This window comes from Panulirus ornatus, chromosome 43 (assembly GCF_036320965.1).
Source record: "Panulirus ornatus isolate Po-2019 chromosome 43, ASM3632096v1, whole genome shotgun sequence".
Lineage (NCBI taxonomy): Eukaryota > Metazoa > Arthropoda > Malacostraca > Decapoda > Palinuridae > Panulirus > Panulirus ornatus.
The window spans coordinates 27366506-27378533 of record NC_092266.1 but is presented as its reverse complement, the minus strand read 5'-3'; the positions used below and the strand labels follow the sequence as shown (position 1 = coordinate 27378533).

General features: G+C 37.3%; 1 protein-coding gene across 1 annotated transcript in view; it reads left to right on the top strand.

Annotated features, from left to right (window-relative positions):
• The first annotated feature begins 256 nt into the window (after positions 1 to 256).
• Positions 257 to 12028, top strand: part of Pi3K21B (phosphatidylinositol 3-kinase regulatory subunit alpha) — a 545568-nt gene continuing 533796 nt past the window's right edge. The window contains exons 1-3 of the mRNA XM_071687293.1: positions 257 to 495; positions 4858 to 5712; positions 7040 to 7140. Of these exons, the coding sequence (XP_071543394.1) occupies positions 5508 to 5712; positions 7040 to 7140 (306 nt within the window). The 5' untranslated portion in view covers positions 257 to 495; positions 4858 to 5507. The remainder of the gene's footprint in view (positions 496 to 4857; positions 5713 to 7039; positions 7141 to 12028) is intronic.

Below are 12028 nucleotides of genomic sequence, written 5' to 3'. Positions count from 1 at the left end.
TTCTCTTCTTACGAAGTTATTTGGGACGTTTTCTGTGTTACGTTATCAGGAGTGTATGTTATAAGATTATGCTCTTAATAACGTCTCAGAATGGTGGAAGTTCGTGTGTTGTATCCTAGTTATGAGAATGATGTGGCGTATATCGTGTTCTATATAGCGTAAGAGCCGTAGGCTACAGTGTGTGGAGTAAGTAGGATCATCTGTTCCCGGGATGTTTTGAATCAGTTGGCCAGACATCCGCACGCGGCGCTGTTATCAGTTGTGTCTGGTTGATTATTTTGGTTTACAGGGTGAGGGGTTCAAGTCACGAAACATCATTTCCAAATGACAGAACCATAGCTCCTTATCACCCGTGGCCCAAGTTTTGGAGCCCTTATGGGGTATATGTCAACTCTGATGGGAAACCCCGGAGGATTCAAGCCCCCTGTTCCGCTGGGAGTGGTAGATAGTAGTGGCTTCGACAACTTTTATCTCGTCGGGAGGCAGTCCAATAAGGTAAACCAACGGCTCAATGGATTACAACTGCTGGAAACTGACATAAAGACTGGAGAAGTGCTTTGTGAGGAATAACCCCCGTACGCTGGGTGTGGCGAAAGGACCAGGAGATGGGAATAGTAGACACGTCATGATGCATTTCTTAAGCATGCTAGCTTGACAGCATCTTCTGCTCAGCTAGGTTGGATGTAGATATTAATGTGATGGTGCGGATTGGAATCGTATGTTTCTCATGAGATTGGGAGATTATGATAGAAAAAATAACAGGCTTAACCCATAACCTGGACTGGACAGGACCATAACAGCTTAGACTTGACTATCGAGGGCTGAGTCATGAAGCTGATGAGAGATAATTTGAAGTCAGTGGAGGAATTTTGGATAGTTTTAGGAGACCAGATTTCCCTTTTTTTTTCTTATCTTTTCCGTATTCGGTGAAGTGATTGATAAAGTAAAAAGGATTGTTTATATATGGAAGAGATCTGGAGGTAAACATTGTTAATGAGATTGCTTACTGATGACTCAGTGCAAGTGGATATCATCTGAAAGTTGATTTGGATAGGAAGACAAGTTTATCTTCGATTAAAGTGTGTTTTAGAGGCTTTTTGTTATTTATTGACGTATTGACAAAATTCATGTCAAACTTCTTGGTGAAATAAACCCTAAAACATGGACATATTTATATAAATATTAGTGTTTGTAGATTAAGTTACTTTAAGCCATTTTGCATTTTATTAGGTTTTGATAAAGTTGTAGTTTATTGATTCCTCTGGTATGAACTGAAATCTGGTAGAATTTCCAATGGAAGAGAAGAATATATTGGGGAGATTAGATTTAGGCAAGTATGATCGTAAATGTTCTACATTCTACAATAGTAGATAAGTTGATAGTGGGAAGAACTATGAGAGTTAAGAAAGATGGATGATTAAGTGATATAAAAGTATGTGTAATGTGTATAAAAAATAGAAATTAAAATTCACTCATCTTCCTCCTGCAGTCAAAATTTGCTTTATTTTCAATATTATTTGAAAGATATCAGTGCTCTCCTCTTGTATTTACATCTGGTTTTTAGGAAGTTTGTGTATCTGTGCATTCAGGGACAATTTTCTTTCTATGTTGGAGGCTTCAGTTACAGACAGAAGTCCACATCAAGGGTGGGCCGTAATTGAAATATGGAGAGAATTAGGGATCAGAAAAAGAAAAGAAAAGGGAAACTATTTACGAATTTTTGAGAATGTGAAAAACCTGTCTTTTGAAATATGCTAGTTCATAGTCATTGGGAAAGACATTAGAAGGTGGAGAGTTCCAGAGCTGTGACCTGTAGAGAAAGAAGCAGGTATCAAAACGATCCACCCTTGAGTTGCAGATAGCCTAACAATGATCATACGATGCAGCAGCTTGCTGAGTATTGTGTGGTCTAGCTAGTGGTGTGGCCTTACAAGCAGCAAGCTCTTGGGAGCAAAAACCAAAGTAATACATATAGAATAGGGAAAGTTAACTGACATTGTGGTGTAGAGCAAGGGGGTCAAGCTTGGAAGTTACCCTGGGACAGTTTATAAGGCGGACTGCTTTTGACTCAAACTGTCAAGTAAGGATGCAGAGCTAGAACCACCCCAAATGTGAGAGAATTACTCCATACAAGTGCAATCCCTTTATACAAGGGATTGCCCTTGTATAAATGGAGCAACTGTTCAGAAGTCTCAACATCCAAACAGGACACCCAGTTTCTTAGAAGCAGACATAGCTATTCGTGTAATGTGGGGTTTCCAAGAAAGAGTGGGTGTTACAGTAATACCAAGGATGTTCATTGAGTCAAGAGATGGAATTATAAAGCCTTCAAAGGAGAGATGAGAGATGTGAAGAGTTTTTGAGAGAGATGTGTAGGAACTGTCTTGGAGGCATTAAACTTAATTTTTGTTTACACCACTGAGGTATCTTGCCCAAATCTGAGTTTATTAACAAAGCTGTGTCAAGATGAGATGCAGACTGAGTGAGAGAAGAAGCAGAATTAAAAGATGTGGATGAATGCAGTGTTAAGTTGTCAGCGTATGAGTGCATAGGATTATTTGTGGAGAGAAAATTGTTGAAAAAGGAGAAAAAGTATAGGGGACACGACAGCATCTAGAGAGACACCGCTGGTGATGGAGAAAGGGGGGAAGCTGATCCTTCAACAACCACAGAGATAGATCAGCCAGAGAGGAAGCTAGATATGAAGGAGGGAAGCCAAAAGAGGTTGAGCTTAAAGATAAGACCCTGATGCCACACCCTGTCAAAAGCCTTAGATATGTCAAAGATGAATATGCATGACCCCCCAAAATCTTTCAGGGATGATGACCAGACGTTAATAAGATAGGAAAGAATATCACCATTGGATCTGGCCTTACTGAAGCCATGCTGGTGATCAGAGAGAAGACTGTGATTTTCATGATGTGGGAGTTTAGGAGAGATTCAAAGACTGGAAATGGTAGATGTCAAAGCATTGGGACGATAGTTAATGGGGTCAGAATGATCACCCTTCTTAGGCAAACAAGCACAGGGGCAAGTTCAGAGGCACAGTGTTTCAGTACATGGGGATGGATGCCATCAGGACCATAAGCCTTGCTTATATCCAGAGAATGAGGCACTTTACGGGCATTCCGAAGAGATTACAGGAAGGGCATAGGATTAGTTAGAGAAGCATCATGGGGTGAAGGAATTTTAGTCATTCAAGGTGGAGTTAGAGGAGAAACAGGAATCAGAGAGAGCTTCATTGTCCATGGGAGAGACTGCTATAGTACCGTCTGAGTGGAAGAGTGATGGGAAGGTAGATTGACGGATGTTGTTAGAGATGCCTTCAGCTAAGGACCAGAAACACCTATCTGTGGATGACGAGGAGAGGTTATCGCACTTTCTTTGAAGAAAGGAATGCTTTGCCTCACACATAACGTGCTTGCCGTGATTATCGGCAAATGAAAGCATTCAGGTCATATTCCCCATCAGGTGGAAGGACAGTGTGGACAACATTGTCACTGGTGCATGTAAACTATAAAACTGAAAAGTAAGGTAAATCTCAACTGCTTGAGGAATCTCGGTTGGGTCTTCACCGGTTCTATAGATTTTCAGAATTTTTCACCAAATTTTACAAGCAGTAACCTTATAATTTTCCCTGATCTTCATAGCCCTCCCCACTGTTGATTTAAGATACTAGTATTGTTGAAATATTTAAACAAACAAATGAACCCAATCTTTCGTCCGTGGTCTTCATTTATATTTCACATTAGATCATACTGTTCTTAGAATTTAGGATATATTTGATATGTTTTTCTTTAATTTTTATTTTGTTAGCTATTTCTTGTTTGAGCAAGGTAGCACCAAGAGCATATGACTGCACCTTAGAGGTAAAGATGTAAATCCTCTTTTGGTTCCTTCAGTTCTTACCTCTGGAAAGTTGTACAGATGAGGATATCCAGCTGCTCTATACCCCTCTCATACACTATGACTTCCAGGAGACTTTTGGGCAGTATTCTTTCTCTCTCATCTCTAGGGATATGATTTTCTTTATTGTGTCCATATATAAAGGCATGCCCCTAAAGTATGCGTTACATTATCTTCTTTAGTTTCATTGTAGAAGACACCATGATAGACAAATACTTAGTGACAGCATTGAAAAGTAATGCTGCATCTAATAGATAGAAGAGCCTTATATTGAGTCCTGTTTTATGACATTGTTTGAGAGTTCTTTTATGATATTTATGTTTTGATTTAGTTTGAATAAGAAAAACTCATTGTATGAGAAAATTCTAGTTGAATTGTTTTGGAAATATATATACATTTCTAATATAGGTAGTTGTAAAGTTGCAGCAGTTAGAATTGTTTGGAGCTTCACAAAATTTTTTTTTTTCAAAGTTTCGAAGGCTTGGTAGAGTATATTAAAAGATTGCCGTTTCCTAGGCACTATTTTGACTATTAGTTACAGTGCTCCGACTATTTCTTATAATGGAAAATTAGCCCTTCGACTTTTTTTCTGACTAGATGGAACAAAAAAGAGGTTGGATGGAGATGGTAAAGGCCAACTCATAAAAACTCATGAAAGATATTATTTGTATTCTCATTATTTATCTCTATCTTCTTGGGTGCATTGAGGAATGTGAAGTGTAAGTGAAAATTTACCTTTTGCAAGACTTTTGTCACTTGATGAAACAGGATACGGTCTCATGAAGGGAAAGACCCAGTGCAAAGAAGTCCTGGATGGAGGCTCCTGGGGTTATATCCTCATGATCCTACTTGCAAAGGCATTCTGGAGTTGTATATTAACATTAGTACTGTTTAAGAGATATATGTGTTCCAAGAAAATATGCAGTTCTGACATTCATTTTTTTCTTTCAGGTTTTTCACATGGCTGTTGAGATAACAAGTGAAGATGGTATTATTGTTCATGAAAAGGCTCCACAGAATTTTTGCATTGACAGTAGTGTACATATTTGGGTGTATTACTGATTCCTGCTATATTGACCAATATAGATTATTACAGAAGAAGGACAGTTCATTGATATTACCAAGAAAATGGGGAAAACATGATCATTAGACAATGCATATAAAGCATAGAAGTTACAGTGCTGTTATCTTGGCACTCTACAATGTTTATGCATCAGTGTGAAGAGCATTTTGACAGCTTACTGCTTGAAATTTTCAGAAACTGTACATTTATCTTTAGAAATGTAGTGCCATATATGTTGTAAGGATGTTGCTACTAGATTCATGTGTAGTACATAGCCAAGACACTTAACATTTTACATATATGTACAGTATTGTGTATTAAGTCACAGATATAGAAATGTAAAACATAGAAAAGATATGTTTACATATTAAAGAAGTGCCAGATTTACCTAGTCAGATGTGTTTTCTTGAAGATATTTGCTTTTGTGACATTGTATACATTTTATGAAATTTGTCGTGGCTTACGCTTGATAGTTATACAGCATAACTTAGAATTTTACCAAAATAAAGTGTTGGATCAGCCAGACCCCCAAGCAATCATGCAAGCATCATCTGATATTGTGTATATTTATGTAGCTCGTCAGAGCTATAGAGGAACTGGAAATGATGACCCATGTATGGAAGTCAATGATGTCATACATGTGACATCAGAGTTTCTACAGGGGCAGAATGTAGTCCCAGACAACCCAGATGGTTGGATTTGTGGTGTCAACATTCGCACTGGACAAGAGGGTTACTTCCCAGGTGAGTTTCTCTATTTTTCATGAACATGTTTCAGAAAATTCCTGAAAGGATTGCCACTGTCTGTCCATATGGTACATAGTGTCATCACTGCACCCATGTTTTCACACCCATCTGTATCAAGAACATTATTTGACCTTAGATTTGTCTTTTTATTGCCAACAAACTTGGCATTAATGATAAATATTTTAGTGTAAAAAGCTGGTTCATGATTATTTTGGTGGACATTTATTCAGTTTTGCATGAGAGCATTACTAGCCCCTGGAAAATGGATGATATTTTCTTTCTGGCATTATAGCAATGATTCAGATGTTTTAGCTATGTCTGTATGGAAGCAAGTGTATGGATGGCATGTCAAAGGTAATGAGAATTAAAGTAATAGAAGGGGCATCTTCCTTAAGTAGCCTATATGATCATTTTTGATTGACACAGCTAATGCTCAGAGTTTGAAGTATTTCAACAACAGCTCCAACTGTATTGGATTTGATTGGGTTGGACTTGATTACAAAGTTTTTACAGCTCTGCACAAGTCTGAAGAAGTTTGATTTTTGCACAAGTGAAGATTTATGTGTGACAAGTCTGAAAAAATTCCTTAAAACTGGTTGTGGGGTCTAAATTCCTTTGTAAGTTGACACAATCCTCCACACTTTTTACTTCCTTCATGACCTTTGCATCATTTACAAACATATTCAGGTAGTATTCCATTCCTACAGGCAAGTCTTAGAACATAATCTTGTGGTACTCTGGTGGTCACAACAATCCATTTGGAGATGATTTCTTTGATATATGTACTTTGGTCCCTTCCATAGAGATAATGTGTGTGGCTTCTTTGTGGAGATCATCCACGTGAAGATTGATTGCGATGACACCTCCTTTCCTTGTAGTGGAAAGTTGTGGAATTTTCCTCCATTTTTTGTCTTTTCATCTTTGTATAACCTTTTTGCCTTCAAAAAACAGATCTGCAAACACCATAGGAGCTCAGATTAGTGCACCTTTTTGCCTTAAGAAAAAACATCTGCAAACACCATAGGTAATACATGTTTTCACATGTATTACCTGTTATCTTACCTTTCATTCGAGGTGTCCTTTAGTATGCCTGTACCATATTGGCTGTTAAGGAAAAGAAAGAAATGGGATTGGAGTAAGAAAATAACGGGTAGAAAAAGAGGAAGATGCGTTGAGAGAATGTTAGATTTAGCTTAAGATTTGTTGTTGAGCATGATATTTGTTGATGATTGTTGTATATTATTTAAAGTCTTGGGTTATCTTCAAAGAAACACATTGTTACCACTTTTGTGATTAGATTCTTTATGGAAACATATATTTTCAGGTTATTTCTTGACGCTTAATGGGACTCAGTCAAGAACAATGAACCAGCGAAGGCGGCCTATCCTGCCTACAGATGCAAAGCCTATCTTCAGTGATAAACAAGTATGTCCAGCAACTATAATGATGAATTGGTGCTTTGATTTTATAGACTCTTGGATAAAAATCACAAAGTTCCTTACTTTACCACATGGTTAAACAGTTAATGATGAAAGTGTAAGGAAAATTATTGAACTTCTTATATCAGTTTGTAGGTTTAGGTAATGTTTAGGCACGGTGGATTTTTATATATGTTCTTCAATTTTTCAAGAGACATATTTAGATTTAGATTTCATTTTAATAGCCTTTATTATGATATGTGTTTTTATGTACATTAGTAAGTTTGCTTTGTTGTAGCACAGTTGAATTTGATTACTTGACTTCATAAAAAGAGAATTGTGCTATGAGCAGTGGATGATTGATTGTCCATATGTACCCAGTAGCATGAGAGGTGAAAGTACAAACCTGTTTTCCTTCACATGGGTACTTCACATGGAGTACTTTTTAAGTAGGAACGTTAACTTATGGAATGATTTTCCACAGAGTGGTTTAAAGAAGTACTATAGATATGTTCAAGACTAGAATTGAAAACTAGTTTGCTTCAAGTTTAAGACTAACATTATTTGCACCTCCTTAGTCACATTGACGAGTTACACGTTTTTCTCAACTGTCTGTATGCTTCCGTAGTTTTATCACACCACTCTGTGAGTTTCTGATGTCTTCCACTATCAGCCATGAAGGGACCCAAGTCTGTATGGACATTACCTGCAAGAAAGAAGTGTGAGTGACGGAGATGTTCTGGAGAAAGTGCCAAATCAAGATAAAGATAAAGGGGCAGGAAAAGGAGATGGGATAAGAGAGTATCAGCAAACTCCAGGAAGAATAAGAAAATGTTTTGGAAAGAGTTGAATAGTGTGAGGAGAACAAGAGAACAAATGAGGGATGGGGGTGCAGATGGGAAAGTGGTAAGACACAGAGGGAGAGTTTGTTTTGAAGTACTGATGAATGTATCAAGTGATATGATTGCAGGTGTGTGGTGTTTAGTATGTGGAGGTATGCAGGGTGAGAGTCTTGGTAACTATGTGGAGAAAAGAGGTTAGATGTTTTAAGCCTTGTGAACATGAAGTGAAGCAAAGAGCCTGTTTAGTGCCATTATGAAGAGCCAAGGGGACAAGAGTGAATGTTCAAATTACAAAGGTTGAGTATACCTGGTAAGTTTTATGGGAGAGTTGTAACTAAGACAGTGGTGGCATGCACAGACCATCAGACTGGGGAGGAGCATTATGGCTTCAAGAAAGGTAGAGGATGTGTGAACCAAGTGATTGTTTTGAAGGACTAGTATGAGAAATACTGAAAGAGAAAGAAGGATATGCATATGGATTTATGGATTTGGAGAAAGTGTAAGATATGTTTGATAAGTGCTAGCAAATTTCCAGTGATTAAGCACTTTCCTTAGTAATAATGATTTGTCATATTTTGGATATTGTAGAAGCTATCTGCTTGTTAGCTTTTTTCTGTGTCCTGAGGGAGCTATCTGCACTAGTTGATTTGTTTGGATTCAGTTGTCTACATATCTAAGTATTTTTTGGCATTCAGTTTTATGAATGTCTGATGTTTCATTTTGGTGCCTTAAAGTTTGTTTTGTGTCTGTGATATATTACACAAATTTCTTATGATAAACACATTGTCATAATACTTGTTTAGAAGGAAGCCCTTGCATTGTTGTTGCTAGTTGGTATGCCATTACCTTTTGAAAGTGGGCCAGTAGTATCCTTAATTTTCTCTTGTGTCTAACATGTTTAAAGATGTCTTTAGGGTTCTTTTTTAGAGTGAGAAATGATTTTTTCATTCTTTTTCTGTTTCTGATTTTCTTCCCACGCACTCTGTAATTTTTTGTACACATCATGGCCCTGTAAGCCTTTGTTTTACTTTTTTTTTCATACTATTCGCCATTTCCCGCATTAGCGAGGTAGCGTTAAGTACAGAGGACTGAGCCTTTGAGGGAATATCCTCACTTGGCCCCCTTCTCTGTTCCTTCTTTTGGAAAATCAAAAACGAGAGGGGAGGATTTCCAGCCCCCCGCTCCCTTCTCTTTTAGTCGCCTTCTACGACATGCAGGGAATATGTGAGAAGTATTCTTTCTCCCCTATCCCCAACTTGGCTCTTTCCTTTCACATCTCTTTCACCCTTTTTTAGGGATGCTGTTCCTTTAATCCGAAGTGTCATAAATTATGTTTGGTGGCATTCCTTTTATTCAGAGTCCCACAATGTACCAGTTTGCCCATTTCTCAGAAAAAGAGGGCACTTAAATGCTATTTGTTAAAGAATCATGGTAAAATATTAAATCTAAAAGTCACCACAGTCTGGGACAATGTTCCACTTTAATAAAATTATATGGTGTCAGAGGGCTGTTTGGTGAGGCATGGAAAACTCATTTGGCACATTCTATTGTGGAGAATGCCATACCATTGCATTTAGGAGTATGTTTGTTAAAATAGACTTGGTAATTGTTTGAAGCCTTGTGAGGATTTATTTTCTTTTTGGTTATCCAGCTTAATTATAAGATATTGTGTTGTGGGTTTCTTCAAGTTTAGAAAGGTCAGAAAGACAATTGACAACATATACGATGCAGATCAACATGGTAAGGGAATCTCCCCTTTTTGGGTAGGCCTTTTTATGTTTCATCATAGTGTGCAGTGCATGCAGGACTTTGTCATCATCTGACTTTTTTTTGTCTATAGACAGATCATGATAATCAAGATTAATTCCTAATAGAAATTTGTATACTTATACTATAGGGACCCTTTGTGGAGAGGATGAACTAATTAGATTTTTTTGGTATGTAGCTGCTTAGATTTTCATGTTCATTATGTAGAATTTTTTTTAAGAGCTGTTTCTTGGGAATACTGAAAGATAGGAAATCATATTTTTCCTTTTATTCATTAGGAAAAGGCAGATATCATCGCATGCAGATTACTAACCTTTAGTTTTTCTTTTTGCCCAATGACTAACTTGTGGTGGGATATGGGCAATGCAAGAGTCTCTCGTTGGATGGCCTGATAAGTAAGATTATGGCAGACAATAAGCACATCATTTAATTTAAAAATGACTGTATTCATAGTGTGACAGAACATTAGTTCTGTTAGAAGAATTTTCTTTGGAGAATGTCCAACCGTGATTTTTTCTAACAGGGTCAGATCTCCTATACATCTAAAATTTTGGCTGTGTGCATCATAGAGATCTGCTCAATAGGAGACAAAAGTAGATGTTCTGGATGAAACATAGCCAAGGCTGTAGGACAAAGAGATGGCAATTTTCTGAAGTCCACTTCCAGTAATTGATATGAGGGTAGACAGAAGTCTGCATTAGTTCTCTGAAGTCCTAACATTAGTCACATGAGGTGTTTTAAATGGTCTTACAAGATCCTGGATGGTTTTGGAGAACCAAGGGAGAGTTGAGTAATCATACAAAGAGTCATGAATCAAAACACTTTTACAAGGTTTTATTTTCCATAGAAATACTTGTTCAAGTAATGAAAAGTAGTTCCCTGGAATTATGTTTCAGTTGCAAAATTTGCCAGAATTAACGGAAATTGTAAATTCATTGTTCTAAATGATGAGAGTCAGATCAGTGTGACAAGTAATTCTAAAGCATGCATGTAAGATTTCCTTTAATTTTACACCTTATGGTTGGGTTTTAAAAAGAGAACTTCTGATTCAGACTTTCCTTTAAGTTGGTTACCAAGCTCGTTGGTTCTGGGCCATGCTTTTTTAGATACAATGCCCAGAATTATTGAAATAGTGGTTACTATCACTATTGTGTGTGGATGTGTATGTATATACATGTGTATGTGGGTGGGTTGGGCCATTCTTTTGTCTGTTTCCTTGCGCTACCTCGCTAACGCGGGAGACAGCGACAAAGCAAAATAAATGAATAGATAACTATCATTTTTATCGAAAAGATTCCTTTACCTGTGATGATTGGAGCAAGGGAAAATTAAGAAAGAAAACTTTTTGTATCTTAAAAGTGTGGAAGTTAAAGAGGTGTCCTTCTCACATAGTACATGAGGTGGGAATTATTAAGGATATGAGATTTTAGGTTATATTCTTTAATCCAGATTTTCAGAAGTCCCATTATTGTTTAAAGGGATTTTTCAGAGTTGGATAATTGGAAATGGGGTAGGAGGAAATTCCTGTAGGTCTTTCTTAACTTGGAAGTCATTATAGGTCTGGTAGGCAACATTTTGCTTCATCAAGTGAGTGTGAAGTTAAGAACTTGTATTAGATGTAAGCTTTCCATGGTTTACCCCTGGGGTAAACCATGGAAAGCTGTGTAGGTATGTATATTTGCGTGTGTGGACGTATGTATATACATGTGAATGGGGGGGGTTGGGCCATTTCTTTCGTCTGTTTCCTTGTGCTACCTCGCAAACGCGGGAGACAGCGACAAAGTATAATAAAAAAAAAAAAAAAAAAAATTAGATGTAAGATAATGACAGAAAGTGTATGATATGTAAGAGAAAGACAGAAAAATATTCTTCATTGTGTAAAAGAAAGTTGAAAGGTAAATGTTAGCTGCATCCAGGAAGGTAGAGCCAGAAGGTCAGAGGGAATGGATCCGTGTTGTTGTTGAAAACGTTTATAGACACCTCTCTGAAACATCTGGGGTGTCATACAGTTGCTGTACTCATCTGAGGCAAGATAGTCCAACAAATTCACCACTGCTAGCTGAAGATCTGCAAAGCAGACTTTATTTTCCCTTTTCAATTAATGTTTTCCTTAGTTTTTGTAAATAAAGTTACAGCCCAAGTTTACTGTTTAATTATATTATCCATTTTGAAATAGTCCTTCTGCATTTATATGTTGATACAGTGATGGTCCTTACTTATCATCACACATTTTTTGTAATGTGGTGAATCTAAGCAGCTAATTGCTGCAACTGTTGTATATGGTCA